This window comes from Pagrus pagrus (assembly GCF_965226575.1).
Source record: "Pagrus pagrus genome assembly, chromosome: 1".
NCBI classification, from domain to species: Eukaryota; Metazoa; Chordata; class Actinopteri; order Spariformes; family Sparidae; genus Pagrus; species Pagrus pagrus.
Genome location: NC_140185.1, coordinates 11,006,159 through 11,029,157, shown reverse-complemented (window position 1 = coordinate 11,029,157; position 22,999 = coordinate 11,006,159). Strand labels below are relative to the sequence as shown.

Below are 22,999 nucleotides of genomic sequence, written 5' to 3'. Positions count from 1 at the left end.
AAATAATTTATTTTGGAACACAATAACCATATTTCCTCACGTATTTAGATCACACACACCACTGGTTTTCTTCAACAAAAACACCCAGTGTTCAATATCCGAGTACATCATGTTGTGTGACTGTGTGTGCCCCTTCATCTCATCGACACATCCCTTAACCGCCTCACAGCATCAAAATGTTTGTCAACACAAAATTAAAACTGCGGGTTAACACACTGTGGGCTCTCATCACTTGCTTGGGCCAAAAAGATTTAAAATTAAATTTATTTTAGAAGAACACTGAGCAATGTTCATCCCAATCCAAGGCGTATTACTTTATACATTGGAGACGTTTATATTTAAATTCTTCCACTCAAATTAAACGTGAGCCCACAATCTTGACAAAACAAGATGCTTGAAGCACCTGGGTCAGGATAAATACAACGGAGCACATTCTCATATCAACACAGTTAACCAACATATCAGATCCAACACTCCATGAGAAAATCATCTGAATGTTTATGACGTGTTTTGGTCTTTTATACGATGACACTATTTCCTGTCACATTAAAATGACAAGAGATCCCTCCTGGTTGGTTATTGCCTTTTTTTTCACAACTGTTCCCTCAAATATTTGAATATACACTATATTTATATTATATTTCTTTAGCTTTTTCGTCGTTAAAGTGAAGAAGTTTTGGTTTTCAATCAGAGGTGGTGATATGACACAGTATACACGCACTGTACTCGTCAACACTCTCGCTCTGATGCATTTGCACGATAACACAAGAAGTCGTAATAACAATACAAAATACAAAAACAAATATACCCCAAATAATCGACAAGAAAAAAAATACATCCAAATAATACATCCAAACCTGCATTTTTTGTGCAAAGTTGGGGGGGAGGCAAAAAAAATCTGAGAAAGAACACAAATGGCTCTCACTGCAGAAACTGGGTTTTGTGCTGGTGTCGTCGATACTCCTCTGATTTTCCTACGAGCCAGAGTAAATCCAAACCACACCTGATTGTGTTAAAATGAGAGCTGTGGACAGAGTGAACCATGAATCATGTCACCTCTCTGCAGGCGAATGAGAGGACGTTTGCCATGAATGACTGGCAGTTGTAGTTTGGTCTCCCTGACGACAGATGGCAGCAGTGATTTGTGATTTGAACAATGGAGGATGAAAAGTCTTTTTCGAGGCAAAGAAACTCAAACTGACACTTTTCAGTTAGGGATGCACCAAAATGTCCTTAGGATGCACCCACCTGAGATAGCAGCCATGATGCTACTGATCCAAATTAAATAGCTTCATTGTAAGTGTCATTATAACATTTAGTGTTTCCATTTTCAGTGGAATTAAAGGGGAACTGGACCCTCTTTTCCCTCGTTTCCCAAGTGTCTCATGTGGATAACAATTATTTGAATTGACCCTTTCTGTTAAAGAATAAGATCATTTTTGTTTAACCAGAAACAGCCACTTGCCAAAGCCTAACCCTGACCCTAACATGACCAGACTCCATTTACAGAAACATCAAACGTCATTTTATTGTCGTAAAACACACAAAAATTTAAATGACCATTTCTGTAAATGGAGGTGGATTTAGTGAGAGTGACATAACGGCTGTTTCTGGTTAGACAACAGGGAAATAGGGTTGAAAAATACTGGAGTTCCCCTTAAATTCAGTGATGATGGTCTGCTGACTTTCTGCATCAGACTCATTTTACTTTACAGTACATAAAAATGATTGCAATGAGTTTCAGACTGTGGCGTGTACGGATTTTAAATGTGAACAAAAGAGGGCACTGGTATCAGATCAGTATTGAGTTAAGAGGGATAAAGTTGGATCGGTGAATCCCTATTTTTTTTAAGCCAGTGTCTGTGAGATTAACACCTGGATTTCATAGTATTTGCACAGAATAATCTCTACAAAAGGAGGTTAAATTTAAGACAATGACATCTAAAAAATTACAACAGATCAGAATGAAATTATCCTTGAGAAAAAAGAACAGATTTGATATCAGTAGTGATCAGAATCAATATTACAGTACCATTCATTTGACCATTGTGAAAAATAACTTAGATCAAACTACTATTTTCCAAGTTCCTATGCAGAGACAGTGGAGTCTCTTAGTGTAAACAAAAACTGAATAACTGTTTAACACAGGTCTTTGATTCTTACAATTTCATATTTTCTTATATTCTGTGCACTTTAATTACTGACAGTGTGTGCTACTTATACGAAATGTCCTGATATCCTAAACCTCCTGCAACTTAAATGAATTCTACTTCATGCAAATACTATCAAACCCAAGACTTAAACTCACAAACTTTGGCTTTAGAGTTTCAACAACTAATCGATTAGTTATCAGTTATCAAATTAATCGCCAACTATTCTGATAATTGGTTGTGTACTTTCTTGAAAAAGTCAAAATTCTCTGATTCCCACTTCTTAAATGAGATTTTTTTTTCTGGCTTCTTTCCTCCTCTGTGACAGTAAACTGAATATCTTCGGGCTGTGGACAAAACAAGACATTTGGGGTCATCATCTTGGGCTTTGGGGAACACTGATCAAGATTTTTCACCATTTTCGGACATTTTCTAGGCCACACAACTAATCGATTAATTGAGAAATAATCAGCGGATTAATCAATGAAAAGAATCGTTAGTTGCAGCCCAGCTTTGCTCAAACTGCCTTACAAGAAAGCTCCCCTTCATTATTTCAAACCATCCATCTGTCTCATCACAGTGTTCAGATTACTTGGCTGGACTGGAAGCTGCTTCCTAAGCCCTTACATCAAAGTTCTCGATTAGATTCAGGTTTTAAAAAGTCCACAGGTCTCATTATTGCAGTTTGATTTCATCAAAACACAACTAAGATGGATTTCAACAGTTTTTAAGTCCACTCTGTGGAGCTAAAACACTAAAGAAAAGCTTCTCAATGCAGTCTAAGAAACAAAAATATTCCCTTGCATTAAATCTCTTCTTTCTTGCATGCAGTGGTCTCCATCTAATTGAAAACAACCAGAATTTAACAAACGGTCCAATGAAATAAACATTTGGTTTAGAGTTCCTCTGCCCTCTGACTCATCACACCTCACAGCTCAGATTATGAAGAAAAAACCTACTGAACCTTCCCTTTAAACAGCACCACAATGGCTGCATTTTCAAAATCTGACACCACAGAATCATCTGCTGGTAAATGTAATAAGATGTCTATGAGCACTTAACCACTCGGAAGCTGGCTAGTGGCAGGTCTGTGCAGTAAGAGAAGGATATCAGCGTCTTGGCTGGACCTGCAGCTGATCAAAGGCAGGCGACAGAGTAAGAGGGCGCAAAGACACGGACAAAAGACGACACAGGGAACACGCAAGTCATCTAACTTTTCGCTATCATCCTCGCTCCCTCCAGTTCTCCAGCTTAATCATCAATAACCTACATACTTCGACTTATGGGGGGGCGGGGAGTAAAAGGATTGTGTCATACAGGATGTAAAGTGCACTGAATCAAAGTGATAGAATGTGACTGTGGGAATGTGCATGGATCCCCACTGGAGTTGATTCCCACTCATGTCTGAACACATTTCAAGTGCCAAAACATACGTGCCAGGAAGATGTCATGAGCTGGACATAACATGTAAAATCCCACCGTAATACTTAATTTTTCTACTGTACATTTTCTACAAACAACAGAGCAACAATTCACCCAAAAGAACGGACATTTTAGGGGCAGAGAATCTGGATCACGTCTACCGAAACATAAAGATCACATGCTCCGTCACGGGGTCTTGAACTCTCGGTCGACACAGGCGCACACGGACATCCACACTACATCTGTGAGTTAGATACATACATACTACAAAGACGCTGTGTTGGTTAAGACAGCAGACTAGGCTATATGGCCTTGGCGGTGATAAGCAGTGAGCTTCTTACAGGTGCCGCAAACGGGCACCGACTGCAGCACAGTCAGTTTACAGTAATAGGAGGCTTCTTGTGTGCTCTTGTTTTTCATGAACTACTCTAAAGTGGTGCTCTCACTTTCCTTTCCTCTCATCATATTTGGTCAATGCCTCCATTAGCCAAGGACCACTGGTGTGTACACGTAGAGAAAATGTTCCTGCTCTGAATTCAAAGTCCTCGCAAAGGAAAAAGAGCACAAAGGCAGTTAGTTGTTTTTGTTCCTTCACATACTGTAAGGTGATGGTGATTACAAAGGAGAACCGTGGTGAAGGCGCGGAGACATGTGTGGGTCTGGAGAGGTGAGTAGCACCGGAGGAGAAGGCAGAGAAGAAGAGTTTAAGGTTCAATTCAGGTGTCTCCTCAGTGCTGGGACAGTGGTGGGAGAGGAGGGTGAGAGGTGAGGGGGCAGGAGGAGGAGGAGGAGTGAGAGAGAGAGACAAAGGTCAGAGGTTTAAGCTTTTTCCTCCACACAGGAGCTCTCACTGAGGTGTGCACTTTGGCACGGCGGTTTCTGTTTCTCCCACTGGCACATGGCATTGGCGTAACCCACAATCACTTTGTCCATCCAGGTGAGGGGCTGAGGGAAGAGTACCGCGCCCTCGAAGAAGCCCAGGTGGCCTCCGTGTAGCGTCAGGGAGAAGATCACATTCGGCATCTTTGCTAAAGGAGGACACAACACACGGTGATTAGACTTCAGTGTAGTTTGTTCTCATCAGTATCTGAAAACCAACAGTGGACACGCACGTCCAGATATGGGCCTGACGGGGATTATTTCATGCCTGTTATAGATAGTGAGGGTGTGTTTGCATGGTCAAACAGATAACAGCATGACTCAATGTCTGGCAGGTTTGTTTAAGCAGTGAAGGGATGTAACGAAGTTCATCTACTCAAGCTGTGTTTTTACAGACTTAAGAAGGGGACGCTAATCCATTCATACTGAAATTACTGAAGCATTGAACTCAAGGGAGATCATCTCAGCGCTGCAGTAGAAAGCATTAATCCTTTTCTGATTTGCTGTATGAACCTCCGCAGAGTGATGCAGCTGTGGGCGACCAAGCACAGTGGTCTTATGAAAAGGATTGGCCTGGATCTCTTTATTCTCCTGCTCTTATCTGGGTTAGTGGGTGAGCCTGATGCAGCTGACTAGTGATTATGACCACACAGGGCTTTGACCACTGTGCACTATTCATGACAGCTGCAGAGCTGCACTGGGACAACTCGGTGCTCGTCCAGAGATGCAGCCACAGTCTCAGTGGGGGCTCAGTGACAGGTGGGAACAGAGCAGTCTAGAGAAGGACTCGTATTCAAAGGAACAGTTCACCCAATAATGAAAATTCAGGCATTATTTACTCTAGGGATTGCAGACATTGTTTTTTCAGGGCTGATACCGATAATTAGTAATCAAGGAGAACGATGATAGATATTTAGAACAAATATACATTTGAAGTAAAAAAGCAAAAAATCTTGGTGTGAAAATGTAGAATAACCAGGGATGGAATGTATTTTAGTACAATTTAATCTGTACTTAAGTACTACTTTGAGGAGTTGTCATGAGTATTTCCATTTTCTGTTACTTTGTACTTTATTTGATAACTTTAGTTACTGCTTAATTCAGATTCAGATAATTCAGTGCTGATAGGCTACTACTTGTGATGTGCAACTAATCAGAAAGTTTTGTCGGCAGGACATTGAGTGAGACCACCGAGTGGTGACAACAGACAGAGGATGCTGCTTCTGATCCAAAGCAGTGCATTTTTTAATTTTATCGGCAATTGTACGCAAAAAGTACAGATGCGAATAATCAGAAAAATGCTGACTATCTGCCTCAATAATCGGCCGGACCCAAGCCTGTCTATCCCAAATTTACTCAGTCTGATGCTGATGGGAAGTCGGGTAAGGTTACATAGTCTGCAAAACATTTCTGGAGCTTCACAGCAAAACAGTGTTGCAACATTCTCCTAAACAACTGAAGTAGATGGGCATTTTTTAAACAACTGAAAAATGCAGTTCATCCAGTGTAATCCAAGTCTCTGGAAGCCCCATGATCCCAAATTGATTAGAAAAGAAGTTATTGACACCTTCAACAAGCATTTGAGCTTGTGCACCCACTCCAGACGGGGTGCTAATGCTAATGAAGATTTTGTCTTAACAAAGGCTGTAAATAAATGTGGGATCTCTGGGCTTCTGGGGACTTGGGTTACACAGGACAAGCTGTATGGAGCCATTATGTCTTTTTTTTTCTCAGTTGTTACTTCATCTACTTCAGTTGATTAGGAACATGCTGCACCTCTGTTCTGCTGTGAAGCTTCAGAAATGTTTAGTCGACTACGAAACTTTACCCGAATTTTCACTGACTTGAGGGCGAGAAGATAAAGACTGAAATGTCATTTTTGGGTGAACTTTTCCTTTAAAGAGACCTTCAAACACAAGGGCATGGCATTTACTGTGACACGTAATAATCATTGATTCAAGCTTTTCTTTGTTTCACTGGATAAAACCGGTTTTCCTGGTGCAGCAGTCATACTTTCCAGCCCCCCTTCAGTTAAAAATGTCTTCTTGTTCCTACGGCAGTTTGAAGAATATATATATATATGTAAATATATATATGTGTGTGTATATATATATATATATATATATACATATATATATATTCTTCAAACTGCCGTAGGAACAAGAAGACATTTTTAACTGAAGGGGGACTGGAAAGTATGACTGCTGCACCAGGAAAACCGGTCTAGATAGATAGATAGATAGATAGACACATTGTGGAATTTTTAATGAGGGAGAAGGAGAAGGTGCCATTGCAAGAATTGTAATAAGGTAATTATATTTTTTCCTGCAAAAACCGTGTAAGACAAACAATAGAGCACTTTTCATTGACCTTATTTCATGCGCGGAGGGGATCTTTAATTTTAATATTAAATCATTCAGCAAATTCATGCAATAAAGAAACAATGACCTATGAACACTACAAATCAGAGGTGATTACAAACCAAATACAAGACTTTCACTCCCTTATACGTGACTTCATAGAAAGCTGTAAACTCTTCTTATCACACATCTCTAATCTAAGCTAATTACATTATTATCACTGAGTGACTGTGTCTCGTTTTAGGTTAGAGGGGCAGCTGATCCTCTTTCCAGTAAGTGTTTCTCTCCGGAGACTCATGCAGGATAGAGTCACTTTTAGTCAGGACTCATCCACCCACACACACAAACCCTTGCATGAGGGATTTTCCTTTTCTAAAAAAGTGGTCAGTGAGTTTAAATATAGCACACAGGCTGATGAGAAGGAACGCTTGATAAACACCATGTCATGTGGAAGCAGTCAAAGAATAAATTGCCTCTTCTTGTTCTTAAAATGAGGTTCAAACACTGTGGATGCACTGCAGAATAGAATATAAGGTGTTGGGAATCTCAGAAGGACTTAAACTCGCTTTAAATAGACAGAGGAGGGACACTCAGGTATTTGTGTGAGTGACTGTTACAGCTGCTGCACCACACCAAGCCATTACTCACAGTCCTGACCTCTGTGCCACACCCTGTTCAGAGAGCAGAACCAACTCATCAGAGGGCCTTTCAGACCGCAGGCTTGTTTTTTCTGAGATCAAAATCTAAGGTGTTAACGGGAACCGTTAGACAGACAGGTCAGGCCTGTTGTATTTAAAAGACTTAATAGAGGGTTCAACTGTAAATATGTGCTGCCAACTGTCTGCAGGCACATCTACTACTCAACAAACACGTAGAGAGCTGCGCTGTGCAGACACAAAAACATACCATTATTTTTGGTGTGTATTTTTTAGTAACTTTTATCAGCAGGATATTCTGCAGCTTTTGAGCATTTTCTCCACTTTTTGGCTCATTTTTTATTAGTGAAAGCACATTCTGAACTGTTGTTGGGAAAAAAAGGCCAGAGTTTGCTCTAAACTGTAAGGATCAGAGTTTCTTGCTACCTTTTCCTTTCGTGCTTATTAGTTTAAAACAAACCAATATATCTGGGTATTGTTAATTATAGCTGCTTTTAAACTAAAATACATACTTACCTGTGTCCTTGAAGGTCATTAGTTTGACCAAGCCATGAGGCAATGTGAGATTTTATCACAGATTGCAATTAAAACAAGGACAAAAGCTAATCGAGGTGAATTTCCAATATCTAGAAAATCATCCTGAACATCCTCACAGTGAAAGAACTGTCTTGCTCGCTACCAGTCCTATATTGATTTCAAACTAAAGATGTGAGTCCTATCTGTGATACAATTCCCTAACAAGTTGGAAAGAAATTCTAAGAATTTTAAGCATATTCTGATGATTATTGGGATAATAACTGGTCATGATAATCATGACATTTAATTTTCATCGTGTCCCATGCAAAGTTTGACCTAGGAATTTTTTTTAAACATCTGTTGCAGAGCCACAGCATGACAACAACACGCCCACCACCTCACTCACTGTTGTCCCCATTCCTGAAATGGTTGCTATAGTTAACATGTTTAAAAAAACTAGGGTTTAATATTTCTGCTATTGTAATGAAACATGCTGCTTTCAGTTACCTGCTAGTGTGCGAGGGATGGTGAGCAGTGAGTCATGGACCAGAGGATCATCCGCAGAGTTCACTAACAGCAGTGGCACCTTTACCTGGAGGATAACAATACATATGTCAAACAAATACACAACGAGACGAAAGAGAGAAACATAATACGAGATGTTGTGAAGCGTATGCAAATCTTACATTGTGAATATAATGTACACAACTCTCCTTTTCATAGTACTCTTTGAGAGAGCTGTGGCCGTGGAATTTTCTGTTGAAACACAAGAAAAAAAAAAGTTAAATTAATTCACTTAACAATTACATCAGACATTTTATACTCTCACCATTGACAAATGGATGAACAATATTGCAAGCAACAGATATAACACAGATGTGTAATCCACAACAATAAATCGCTGAGAGCTGTAACTTTCTCTTTTTTGTTTCTCCACACACCTCATGATGTTGTCGTCGATCTGCATGAGAGACGTCGCTGTGTACAGCCGACTGAGATCTGCATCTACCATTTTAACTGAGCTCCCTCGAAGCAGACTTTGCCTGTAACAAGTAAAAATACACACAAACAATCAATATTTATTAAAAATGTTTAATTCAATTAATGCTCAGTGTGCAGTCATTTACTCAACCATTAGTGTAATGCTCTTCTTGTCTTAGATAAAAACTGCCATATCCTCAGACCAACATCTACAAATAATATAACAACACTGGTACAACATCATTCACTGTCACCTAAAGGAGAGACAAAGGTCGTGGCTCCTACACTTTGGAACTCTGCCTCATTCCACTTAAGAGACCAAGACTTTGTTTAGACTCAGGAGTATACAAGATATTGTGGACCATGGCAAAAACACTGATTGTGGCGAATTTCTATTCTGTAATGCCATTTTAACCATATTTTGATGAGTATTAGGATATTGTGAATTACAGTTACTTTGGCCAGGATAATCGTGATATTAATTTTTATCATCTCATGCCTTATATGTACATTATGTTTAAACATTATTGACTCTATGAACACTTTGTGACATCTCTTCTCTCTAAAGGTGCTTTATATCTGATGTCACTTACTTGATTACCATTAATAACTAAAAATGAGCAAAGCTAAAATAAGTTAAGATGGTGTGTAAACTTAACATTTAACCTCAATATGTTAATAGAAAATCACTTTTCATTATTCTGGTATTTGATCTTTTGAAACAAAGAAAAAATAGTGCTAGTATTTAGAGCAGAATGAAAGCCTGCACAGATCTGACCTGTGCCCTGTCCAATATAATCTGAAAATGACTGCGATGCACTGAAAACTTCTTTGCTGCACCGACAGGCTGCGCCGTAGTTATTATGTGGATGCTTCAGGAATGTTTACAGAATTGACCAACCATGATGTCAGTTATTTTAATATGGAGTGACAGTGCTGTACTGTGCAGGACCAACAGTGATACCTGTGTGAGAGGATGATTTTCTTCATGTTGTCTGCCATGAGAAAGTTATAGAAGCGTCTGAACTGGTCCCACTGTAGGAATGTTTCCTGGGCCCTGAGAGATAAAGACAGGCAAACACACAGGAAGTGAGCTTTGTGCAGCCTGTCTGCATTCCAAACAACACACCAAATGTCCTGTGTAATCCACTGGACAAAGAGTCACGCTGGTGGAGGGAGTAGCAATGGTGTCAGGCATTAGTATGCAGCTCACTGACAGAGACAGACCAAACCAGCACTACAACTAACTACAAATATCTGACCAGTAGATAACTTGCTTTCCATTTTCTTTTTGACATTTTGATACAATTTGAGGTGAAATACAACTAGAAAAATTATCGGAAGTATGGTTTGTTAATCACACATTATTTGTGGAAAAGAGGGATGGTCACAGCTCTCAATACTGACAGAAGGGCCAGCTTAGGTTTGGACGAAAGGAGAACCCATTAAATGGAAAAAAAAAAAAAACCTGCAACACACCCTTCACCAGTGCCCACATCCAAACTTTAACAGACCCAGCCTGTCATTTGGGCCAAGAGACGCTGGCTGCATATTAAACACAGAAGGTGTGGCTCAGTCCAACATGAACACAGAGTGCAGACTTGCCTCTAACACCCACATGCTCTGGCGGTTTAAAAACAGTCGTAATAGATTTGTTTGTCCTGTGTGTTTCTCAAATGTGACTCTATGTACGCAACGAGTTATTCTGGGCATGTTGTCAGACAGCTAGTTCAGTTCATTGCACTGTACCGGCAAAAGGGGTTAGGTAAAAGTGCACAATATAGAACACACACAAACCATCCACATGACAAAGTTAGAGCAAACATTCGAAAAAATGAGTCCAGAGCAGTAAACAAAACTCTGAGGCTGATGGCCCTTCATGACAACTGTTTACAACTTGTTTTTCTTGTTGGTTGAGTTTAAAAACTGTCTTCAAACTGACAACTTCAGCAAAACAGCTATCAATCAAGACAAAAATAGAAAATAGAATAGCTGAACGACAGCTGACAGGAGACGCTCTGTAAACCTGTGACTAACATATGATTACATTACACAACCAGGAATCATTTCGTGGCATCATGCCGAGCTTAATTTATATTTAGAAATGTACATCAAGTGCCGGGGTTATAAAGGGGCTTTGGTGACACAATGCATTTAAATTAAGAAATGAGAGTACAACAACCCACCTGAGAGCGCTGTACCCCTGACAGACGCTGACACAACACAGCACTCGCTCCTGGTTCGTCCTGTTCTCGCCCAGGAATTTACACACGATGTTTCCTCCCAGGCTGAAGCCCACCACAATCAGCTGGGTTTGCGGATATGCCCGCTTAATGTAGCCAACCATGGATGCAAACTCCCATGTGCACCCTGTATGGAAGACAGTTATTGTTACCAATCAATACATAACACCTTTAATGGAAAGAGCATTCTTCTCTTGCTCAGCAGTTCCAGCTGAAGGTGCCTTCAGCTTAGAGTATTACATTTGAGTCTCTATTAGAGCTTTTACATACGCTCAGGTCTGAAAATGTATACGCTTTGTGAGCTGTGGTAGCTCATATAGTCTTTTAGATTTTACTTTGAAATGATGTTGTACTGAGATTAGTCTATATTAAGGAAAATCAGGATATTAAAATACCTTTAACTTGACCAGGTCACATCATGAAGTGAAGGTGCCACCAAAGGATATCATTTTTTCAAAAACTGCACTGAACAAATATTTCAGCTGTGCTCTAAATGGACTCGCATTACTATAGCGCTTCCAGTCTACAGACCACTCAAAGCGCTTTACAACACTTGTCACATTCACCTATTCTCACACACATTCATACACTGATGTAAGAGGCTACCATGCAAGGTGCCAAGTGCTCATCAGGGGCAATTTGGGGTTCAGCTCTATCAGATTTGTTTCTGGCCACAGCTTCTTAAGCCTCAACAACAACAACAACAACAACAACAACATATAATTGGATGAGAGGAGCAGAAATCAAATACTTTTTGTTATTCTAAAACTGGGTTATCATTACTAGATACGCCTAATGCGAAGAAGTCATTCTGAAGTGACAGGTTAGGTTTGCAAAATTGTGGAAATATTCAATGGAATTAACAGGAATTTATGGAAATTTATGGGAATCATTCTTTCAGGAATACATTTCAATATAGGGGTGATTTGCTCAGGCTGTATTCACTATGTCATAAGAAGATAGAAACAAAGCTTTTACTGTATTATAAGCAGAGGGATTTGAAAACCTTTCTAATAAATATGAAAAAAAAAATGTCATTCAATTGCAGCAGTTCATTCCAGTCATATAATCTAGTTTTGATTGGAAGCCTGTGGCTCAGACAGTTCAGTGCTGCTGCCAGTAGTTTGGGCTGAGCATGTGAGGGGAGAATGCACTGTGCATGCAGAGAGTTGTAATTTTTCTTTATTACTATTTAATGGGATGCTGGATGGAGAAAGATTGTGCTGCTGTTCAGTTCAATTAAATGGGCAAACCTGAACCAAAACATGCCTAATATCGCCTTTTTGTGTATATTTACCCAAAATAAGTTAACTATTAAAAAGGTGTAATTTATGTAGAAATTCTGCAAAATTACCAAAATTATTATAAAGTGGAAATACTGGAAATCCTATTACAGGTTCATTTCTCAGTAGTAAAGTAAACATGAAGTCAGATCTTTGGTCTCACCATAGGTAAACATGCGTGGAGAGGTGAGCTCGATGTTGGGGAGAGCTCCCAGGTGGTTCAGCACAGCGCAGCGGTAACCGTCTTTCTGAGCGTAATCCACAAACGTTCGGATGTAATGCTTCTCACTATGGTTACCAATGCCAGGGCATATCACCATGGTGATGTCATCTGGTAAAACAGGCAGATGGGTCAGAGAGAGAAAAATGTGAGCACAGTTAAGAACAAGAATATTTGACTCTCCTAAACAGCACATCAGTATATTGAAAAGGTTCAAGCGAGGCAAAGCTCTGCAGCCGATCCAAAACAAAGGATTAGACTGTTTGTCTAATATAGCTTCAGCAAAACAGAATCTAAATAGTAACACTACTTTTTTCTAACCAAATGTCATGTGAGTCTTAAGCTTTCTGAGAAGATCATGAGGTCAAAGTTGAGGTGATGGCTCAGGGTGCAGCTGAGGCATTCAAAGAAAGGAATCTTTAACACCCTTCTCACACAACTGCATTACAAACATGCAGTTTAAAGATCAATGACTTAAGGCTTTAAGTATTAGAAATGCAGAACTGGAAGACCTGATAAAAACATTTAAAGCTGGACATAATAACACTAGTGGATGTAACTGATGGGTTTGTTTTTGAGTTTATCTATATAGCCCAAGTCCAAGTTATAATCTGTCTAACATGCAAAAAGCCTCCATGCCTGACTCTCGAATTAGATAAGGTAAACCTTCATCGGGAACAACAAAATGGGAGAAACCTCAGGAAAGTCAGTAGAGGACCCTCTTTGAGATGTTGCATGAACAGACTAGACAGAAGTAGCAGAAGCAGAATTTCAATTAGGGATGATCCTAATGACCAGTTTCCCTGATGTTTAAGCAGAAGTATAAACTTAGACTTGTCAATGATTTGAAACGTTAAAAAACACTCAACATTGAGCACAATTTAAACTAAAAGGTTTAAAAATGTATATTCTGTATATTATAAGAGCCATTTGAAAAGATTAAGCAGTCTTCAATAATCACAGCATATCCAAATGCCCTAAACTGTGTGGCACTTTGCACAGTGCATTATCACGATTGTATATTGTCCTACAAAATACGACAACTCACTAAATAAAAGCAAACAATTACATTTGTTGAAAACAATATTCTACGTAACAGAAAATATTGAGGAAATATGCCCGTTTATGACACAGACATTTTCATTTCATTGGCTGAAGACAATTGCAAAATCAAATACCCACACACATCTTGGACGCAAAAGTTGTTTACATTACTAGCGGATACTTGTGTTTCTTAATGTAACATTTGACTAGGAAGACATGACATTTTAGTGCAAATTATGTCAATATGTAATTTAATTGGGACCAATAATAAAATAAGTTTAAAGGACTAGTACTTCTGGTGCAGACTAGTGAGGATAGCTACGTTTAATTGAAACGCTGACAGATTACGCACATACAACTAAGAACCACAAAATATATGATAATTCTATGTTTGGCATCACAGTGAAGAGTCAATCAGCCTTCATCTAGCAACCAACACAAATGAGCTGTTGTCAAAGAAAAAGTAGACTTTGATCAAATGCTTCACCTCCTGTTCGATGGTCCCCCATTGGCTCGAAGAGGTCAAAGGTCGATGTGGCCCCATCCTGCATGGGTAAGTACTTTCTGACTCCACTGGGGTGAGGTGAGCTCACCCGACCCAGTTTCCCATACAGTGCCGTCTGGAGGTGACCACTCTTACCCCACAGTAAGGGAGGAATGTACCTGGAAAACACAAAATAGGACTCTGCTTTTAAATTTGATCTAGAAAGATGAGCTGATTCTGCTAATGCATTCAATAAGAGCACAAAGTCAGTTCCCAGAAATAACATTAACACATTGTTATCCTGAGCAAAACATTTGCATTCATGGTTCCATGACATGAACAGTCTGGCACATATTTTGCATACAGTCACATTTCTGTAGCAGCTTTTGAAACTCCCAGCAGACATCAATGTTTAACGTCAGTCTGTTGCTTTTGTTTTGAGAAGCTGAGTACTTGCATTCCTCTGTAGGAGTTAGCTGTAGGAGTCAAGCCTTTGGATTACGCAATATTCCTTTGAAATATTGTGCCTTTTGTTGTGCATTATCATGAATCACCATCTTATTTCAACGCTGAGACCAAAAGAACAACTTGACAGGAAAACCCTTTAAGGTGATGCTTATCATATGATAAAAAGGAAAAGCACATCAATGCATAATCATACCTCATAATAAGAGCCAAAACAACTATTTGTCTGCTTTTTATGTAATTTTGCAGCCATCAAAAGGTGATGAAGGGGAATTTGAGAATATTTTAGTTCATATAACACACGCTTTTAACAGAAGAAATCTGCCTTGTTCACAGTTTTTACAAATTACACATTAGCAAACATTTGCTCTCCTTTTCCTCACTCTCCTTCGATTATGTAACATCCTATCTGCATTTTTTTTTTCTTATTAGACTTGCTGACAGTGAAGTGAAGAAGAGCGGGCCGCCTTGGGAGGTGATGAGATGAGATAAACAAGAGCAACAGAACTGTAAACTCGAGCTCAGATGTGGACACTAGTTGTGTGTTTACAACACAGACACAGTAAGTAGCTTCAGAAAGCAAAGGGCTCAATTACATTAACAGTTACACAAGCCCTCTAACCTTTAACTCTTCGTTGCCTCATCCCTCCCACAATTACTGTACCTACAAAGTACACTATTACATAAGAGAACTATCAATCAGAAAGCAGACTACTTCCATTTGCTGATAATGTAATCACCTCTAGCATGTGCTGTGAGGGGAGCTGAAGCTTAACCACACCTTTCCAGAAGGTACTCGGCAGCGTTAATCTATGACTACGGGAAGAGGATGACTTCATTGTTGTAATGTGGACGGAGGATAAGCACATGACCACGTCAGTCGAGTTCACCAAAGGGAGGCAAGAGACATCATAAAACACAAACAGCTCTGATCTCTGTTGGTACTTTAATCGATGCAGTTTGAAAAATACCTATTAATAAGCCCAAATAATACTTTTCTGACATTTCAATTTGAGGGTAAAAATACGTTTAACTGAAGAGTGTTACTAGAGCTGCAAAGATTAGTCCGTTAATCAATTTAATTTGATCAAATTGAACTTATTTTGCTTCTAATTGTTTAATTTAAAAGAAAAGATCAGATATGTGTCAATGGATTGTTCAGGATTAGAGATGCACTGATATATCAGTCAAATATCGAAACTGATATTCCCGTTGTTGTCTGTTAATAAGATGACGTTGACTGATAGTAGACGCAGATGTTTATCTGAAGTGTCACATTATTTTGCTCTTGGACATTCATGACAGCAGTAAAGATTAGTCCATTAATCAATTAGTCGACTGAAGGAAAGTTGCAGCCTTAAATATTACTAATGCACACAAACCTTACATTAAAACCTTAACTTATTGTTGAGTCCTAGTCTCTGTATTAAAAGACCTTGGGAGTGACAGCAGGCTCCAATCTGTCCATGTATGTGACTGACAAACCCTTTGTTGGAATTTGAATAACAGAGACTGCCTCTGGTAAATGTCACCTTCTCATGCAGCGTGTGCTGTTGTCTTTGAAAGCTATTAGGTAACGGAGAGGGGAAACGGATGCGTCAGTGTGGTTTGATGAAGCAAAGATCTAAAGTCCAGATCAAAGTCCAGGAATAAAGTCTCACGCTTGCGATACTAGAAAGCTAGGAAAACACCAAACACAATTTTTTCTCTGTTCCTAGTCATTGTTTTCACTCACTGTTCTTAAAGGTTGGTCTTAGTCATTGTTACAATCACTGTCTGTAGTGGCTGTTTGTTTATGCTTTTTCATTGTTAGATTTGATGTCTTTTTAAAGAGAGTTGTATCAAGTGTTTCATTCCTCAAAAGCCTAACCAGAAACAAAGACGGCAAATTAGCCATGGCTAGAAGTCCTATATACTGTGCATCAGCTGCATTTCAATTTAATGTAACAGTGCCTACAAGTATTGTCCCTGTCAAATAAACTGATAAATAAATAAATACTGAAGAACAAAAATAGGTAGAGGGAAGCCTGGTTGATCATATACCTAAAAGGCAGATATTAGTGACAGTAAATGAGTCAACATGAGCTGCAGTCTATCCGGTGGTCTTTGCCCTCATTTATGTTTCCTTTCCTCGTTTCACTTTTATCTGTACTTTGCTCTGTTGCTGTTGACTCTATACCACCATGTTTCTGAATATATTGTCTTCTGGGATTGGTCTGTTTACAGTTGGCTGCTGTCTTGATATATGCAACATTTCTGCTGCTTTAACATTTAGGACTAAAATTAAATCATTAACACTATCCTGAATAGGGATGCACAAATTCTGGGCTGATACCATCTGGGATGTTTAAAATAACAATTTAGCCACTAGCCTATGCCAATGTTTTTTGTTGTTGTTTATTTAGTTTTTGTTGTTATTTATTCCTCATTTTGTGCCAGGGAAAGGTAGAAACCTTCATCATAAAAAACAGAACTGAACAGTTTTATAGGGACAGTTCACCCGCAAGAAGGCTGACATCTCTACAGCCGATATCTTAAAAACTCAGCAACTCACACCAAAACAATCTAGATGAATAAATAGCACTACAGATAAGAGAAATAATATGTATTTTTAATTTGGGAGTGAACCGTCCCTTTAAAAGTCCTTCAACCCCTTATTACACTATCTTACAAATAGCACAAATATTATTATACTATTTTAATGAACAACCTTTAGTATAACCTTCTTTTACATGAAAATGATTTCCTTTTTTTTAAAAAAAACTACTTCAAAAGTATTTTTAGCTGCTATACAACTAGCCATTGAGAAGAATTTTTCAGTTCCTAGATAGCCCTTTCAAACTGATAACAGGAATGTCACGAGCCAGTAACTCGTGAATGTGGCAGAACAAAACAATGTGACACTTCAGATAAACATTGTCTACTATCAGTCAGTGTCATCTTATCAACAGTCAACAAGGGGAATATCGTACAGTTTTGATTGTTTGGCTGATATATCAGTGCATCTCTGATCCTGAACAATCAGCTGATACATATCTGACTTTTTCTTTTAAATTACACGATCAAAGGCAAAATAAGTTGCTCTGGATACAGATAAAACAAGGTAACATCGAGAAAAAGTCATATGTTCGTCCTACGTTAACCCTGGTGTGCATTACCCCAAAAGCAGCCAAACAAAAACGCTGTCGACTCTTTTAACCTCACAACATCCCTCCTATGCTTTCCGCTGGGAAATTGATCTCTGTTATGCAACGCCGCAGGATGTCATTATGAGCAACAAACAAGCATGAACCCTCAACAACACAGAGACACCACACAGATGATACCGACGGGGTCCAAAACTTCAATCAACTCAGTTCAGCTACACACTGTGAGTAAAATATGGCTGTTCAGGAGGGAATGATAACAATCCAGGCACAAATGTAAACATCAGTATGGCCTTAAGGTTCACTGACACTGCAGCTGAAAGGCAAAGGGCTCAGTAACAATCGGTTATATAAGCAGACACTCGTGATGAAGGCTTGAAGGGGGGCACCCTACAGAGCTGAAAGTCACTATGGAGTATTACACCACCAGCAGACCACAGGGCAGGACAGTACATTACATTGCTAACCTGGTTTAGCCTACAAAAGGGAATACCTGCCTCACACTGCTCTGGAATAACCACTGGTTTGCATCAGTTATTATTTATCCAATGGAAGATTTAAATTGTAGTAGACAGAGATAGCCTGAGGGGGAGACGTGCATCATCATATATGCAAATGTCCTCGCCCTGCAGTGAATGAGTCTATATTTGTAATGCGAGACAAACAAACCCAGTCTACCTTTCGGATAACCCCAAAAACAAAGACTGGTGTTTTATTCATGCCGGAGCTGAAGCCAGACATCTCTGGTACAGACATGTGGCACGCTCAGGAACACTGATGACAGATGGGACCACCGCCAGACAAACTGCTACCTCCACTGCTGCCCCAGATGGCAGGCGAAGCATTTCCATGGTTATGTCTTGAGAGACAGAAACTGAGAGAGCTGAGGACTCACTCTTTGGTCAGCTGTGGACAGGACTTGAGAAGGAAGCGGTTGAGGGGCGTGTCCTGGTAGGTGAGGTCGGGGGGAGCGGTGGGGCTCTTTAGGTTCAAGCAGCGGACGATGACGTAGAGCACCGTGGCCACCGCCGCCAGCTTCATGCCATCGAACATCGCCGGCAGCTCCGGGGAGATGGTGTGCACGTCTGAATCGTGGGTGTTCATGATGATTCTGAAAAACAAAACAGTGGACCACATTTCTTTCAGTACTTTTCATTTATTCTAATCCATTTAATCTAAATTGAAAATTTAATCATAGATATATTTACAAATAAAATTAACCTGTACTCCCTTCCATTATCTAAACTTGTACACAATGATAAAATTAATCTCTTGAGTTCTTGGTAAAATGGGCTCAGTGAAATCGGTCATCGGTTTATGTTAGTAGACTCCATTTCTAAACTAACATTAGCTACTGTTGCTCTCTTTTACCGGAGCAGAGAGATGCACTAAGACGAAGCACTCGAGAACGTGCATAAAGTCAAATCCTTTGGACTGTCGCGGAAAATCCAACCAGAAGCCTTGACAAAGAAATCCACAGTCCAGCAGAATTAAACAACTTAAACAAATCGTCCCCAGGCTTGTATAGGCCATTGGCCATTAACATTGATATAAAAGTGACTAATACATTTAAATGTCTACAAATTGTTACACAGAGCCCCTTTAAAATAGAAAAAGGAAAAATTTATGATGATGTCTGACTGACCTAAATAGTCCTCTTGGTGCTGAAGGCGCTGTAGCAACAGATCTGTGGGAATACAGAGTCAGTCAGATAAGGCACAGTCAGTTATTTAACACACTCACCTTAATTACATTACAGCGTACAAAGGGCCAATAGAAAGCCTTGCTACATAAGGGATATTGGTCCTGACATTTTACTGACTGATGACAGATTGTGATTCTGGACTGAGTAACATCACTTTTAATGTAAAACACCAATACAGTAATAGCTTAACACATTTACGCAAATGTTATATATATATTCAAAGCATTAAACAAAGTCATCCCAGCTGTGAGATAATGGAAAAATGGAACAGGAACTGTGAAGAGTACACAAAGGACACACCATCTCCTGTTGTTGCAAAAAGGGGAAGTTGTGGTACAGGATTTCACAAAAATAGACGACACTGTTCTCATCAAAAAGCCACATAAAATAAAATGTGCAGAGTGTTGCTATCATTGGTACAGACCATGATTTATTACACAAGATTTAAATACAAGATGACAAAACACTGCTTTTACTTACATTTTCTGTTCAAGTTAGCCTCCAATAACGACTTGTTCCACACTTTTGTAAATGGTAAGTCACAGTGATGTGGTCAAACCTAAATACAAAAAAACAAAGAAAATGCATTGAGCCCTTTTCCACTGTTTTTCCTTAAACTGTGTTGAAAGTCTCATCTAAATGCCTCGACAACAGCATCCTTATGATGCCTCTTTTGTTTACTTTCACTCCAGTGTCTTGCCACGTAATATGTACCAGTAAGCACAGCATCACCACAGTGATTCAATTAAGTGTTAAATTGGTTAAAATTTGATTAATGACATTGGATTGATTGTTTGTCATTTACTAAATAAAATCACTGTCCAAAGCTTCAAATTTATGACATGTACGTGCTTTTCTCTGTTTTAATTTTGATAACTTGGTGTGTTTTTGACTGGTAGTCAGAGGTAATTAGAGACAAATCAGTAATTACCAACATATTTACTCCGCCTGAATGGATTACTGCTTTACACCAGTGTGTCTGACCTCAAACCAGCCCAAAACTAATATTCTTGTTCACATTTTATCAGCCATTCAATAGATTACCCTTGATTTTGACTGGTGATAAAGCTAATCTACTCATAACTTGGTACATTTGGTTGGACCTCGTGCAAATGTTGTGCCCTTGGAACATTTATATTCATCTAAGCATGTTCCTGTTCCTATTAAGATATAAAGCAGCGTTTCCCCTGTAATTGTTTTGTTGCAGTGGTGGCTGCAGATTGTTTGGTGTTTGTTCCACATCCATCCGTATAGTTCCTAGTTTTGGTTGTAGTACTAATATTATTAATATTGCTTATTTGTGGTTGTTTCATCACGAGTAAAAGGCTTGTTCTGTGCACTATGCCTTCTGCTCGTTTGCCTGGGGGATTTTTTGTTGTTTTTAATTGTTATCTGGATTAACATGCTCCCTTTCCCATTGTATCTATCTGTGGCGATAATGTTATTACTGTGAATGAAGGAAGAGAAACAAGGAAAGTATACACTTCCTTATTCTAGAAATCGTCCTAATAACATTATTATACAGGCTGTTTATAATAATAAATATCAGTACAACTTTTACTGATTACTGACAGTGTGTCCTCTATTTGTCTAGGACCGTTACCACAAAAAGGAAGTTTATATCTAAGATCATCACATAGAAAAAGAGCTTTAAATCCTGTACACCTGTAAACACAGCTCAGCCCAGACAGACATGGTACCTAGCTGCATAAAATTAGCTCTATTGAATATTTCATCCCACATACACAAAGCTAATACTGTCCCACCCACTGCAAACAGAGAGTATTGTGACAGCTGTCTCTAGCTAATGCCGTGAGAAAGTGTGTTTATTTTTATCCAGAAACGATCCAATTTAGCCACAGAACAGCTGCTAACATTCACGCTAGCTCTTCCTCCTTGGTCACGACTCACAACAAGCCAGAGAGGAGTTTACACCATCATGGGTACATTTATCAAGGTTCCCGTAACTGTTAGCTAGCTAACCGAGAGAAGGGGGTTATAAATAGGCACATTACCGGATGAAAACACGGGGGGTTAGTCTGTGTATCTGTGCTATGGTTGTCTAAGAGGAGGCCGACGGTCTCCGCAGCATCTTCGTTAGCATGAACGTACAGGTCCCGGAAAATGAAAACCAAATCGCTTTCTGGGATGAGCTCGCTGCCCATCCTGAATATCATGCGCAGGAAATTCACATAGAGGCAACATTTAGACAAAAAGCAGCCCCGTTAGACCGGTTTTCATTTTAATTAACTCTCATCTAGCCTGTCCCAGCAGGCAGAGTCTTTAACGGTCCGTGTTCCTGCCGTTAATCATCGATCTGATGAAGTAACATCATCTGAGAGCACCGATAAACCTCCGACACAGACAGCACCAGCATCTTTAGCTTTCTTACCTCGGCTGGGGGGTAAAATGAATCACCTCCTTGCTGCTCCAAAGCGACAGGCCTCGTTTAGGGTCGTTGCATTTTGTTGTTTTGTTTTGTTTGTTTGTTTGTTTTACGTTCCTCTAAACCATGGCTGCCCGGTGGGTTTGACGCCCTCTGGTTTACAGAGCTGAAACTAGCCACACTAGCTGAAGCAGCAGCAGCCGCTCCGACATCATCACCGATTCCACTTCCGAGAAGATTCTGGAATTAGCATTCCGGCGTTCTGATTGGCCCAATCGACCGATGACGTCGCGTTCGAGCTGTTTCCACGCCCCCTATCCGTGAAACGTTACAATGAGTGATTTTCTATTTATTATATTTCATTTTAAATAAGAGTATAATGTGTGTTTTTGTCGTGGTATATCTTTTTATTACAAAATAGGCTTCGATAGGCCGAATCAAATCATTTCACAACATTTCCTGTGTGTGTAGATAATCGTTTTAGTACGTTCGACACAAAATCGACCAGTTCCTTTCTGAACGTGACAGGAACGTGAGCAGAAACCTGTTACATAACCGTTCATATATGTTCATATATGTCCTGGAATGTACCAGCATCTAAGTTGTACTTCACTCGCTACGACCAGACACTCTTTGGTCAGGATTTCTTTATCAGAAGTTTAATTTTATATTCCTCATCCAACTCAAGGGCTTACACATACACTGTAGGCATGGAAAGTATACATTTGCAAGTACTAGCTACTTACTGTATGATCAGTATGCTGCTGTTTAGTTTATTTAGTTGATCGCAACTTTAAAGTGATACATCCTGCAGAAGAGTGTTATTGGGACAAGAACAACAAAAGATTTAGTCCCTGCTGCCAATACACCTACACATCCACTAGGTGGCGACAGAGTTTAACATGAAGTTCTGAACACCAGGGATGAACTGCAAAATACAGTAAAATAAAGTTGAATGATGCCTTAATTCCCTGTGAAAACAAAGAATTGCAATTTCTAAGATAAACTATTTTAAAACAATGTTATGATGATGCTTTGGACTGTCAGAGACCGCGAGTT

The 22,999-nt window shown here is 39.4% G+C and overlaps 1 protein-coding gene across 1 annotated transcript; it reads right to left on the bottom strand.

The window, feature by feature from the left end:
* Positions 1-566: 566 nt before the first annotated feature.
* On the bottom strand, positions 567-22,161 carry LOC311258776 (monoacylglycerol lipase ABHD2). The gene is made up of 12 exons (XM_084355356.1): positions 21,947-22,161; positions 20,035-20,113; positions 19,495-19,536; positions 18,745-18,960; positions 14,242-14,417; positions 12,654-12,821; positions 11,151-11,334; positions 9,929-10,021; positions 8,925-9,026; positions 8,670-8,739; positions 8,491-8,575; positions 567-4,600 (listed from the first exon to the last, which is right to left on the bottom strand). Exons 4-12 carry the CDS (start codon positions 18,951-18,953, stop codon positions 4,392-4,394), a joined length of 1,296 nt encoding a protein of 431 aa, XP_084211482.1. The 5' UTR covers positions 18,954-18,960; positions 19,495-19,536; positions 20,035-20,113; positions 21,947-22,161; the 3' UTR covers positions 567-4,391.
* Positions 22,162-22,999: the final 838 nt, after the last annotated feature.

What these genes read in the sequence shown, in the direction of transcription:
- LOC311258776 (XM_084355356.1), bottom strand. Translation starts at nt 18,953, where the DNA reads ATGAACACCCACGATTCAGACGTGCACACCATCTCCCCGGAGCTGCCG. An exon ending in CAGGGGTACAGCGCTCTCAG is followed by an intron (nt 10,022 to 11,150) that starts GTGGGTTGTTGT and finishes TTTATCTCTCAG; the next exon opens with GGCCCAGGAAACATTCCTAC. An exon ending in GTGTACATTATATTCACAAT is followed by an intron (nt 8,576 to 8,669) that starts GTAAGATTTGCA and finishes GTTATCCTCCAG; the next exon opens with GTAAAGGTGCCACTGCTGTT.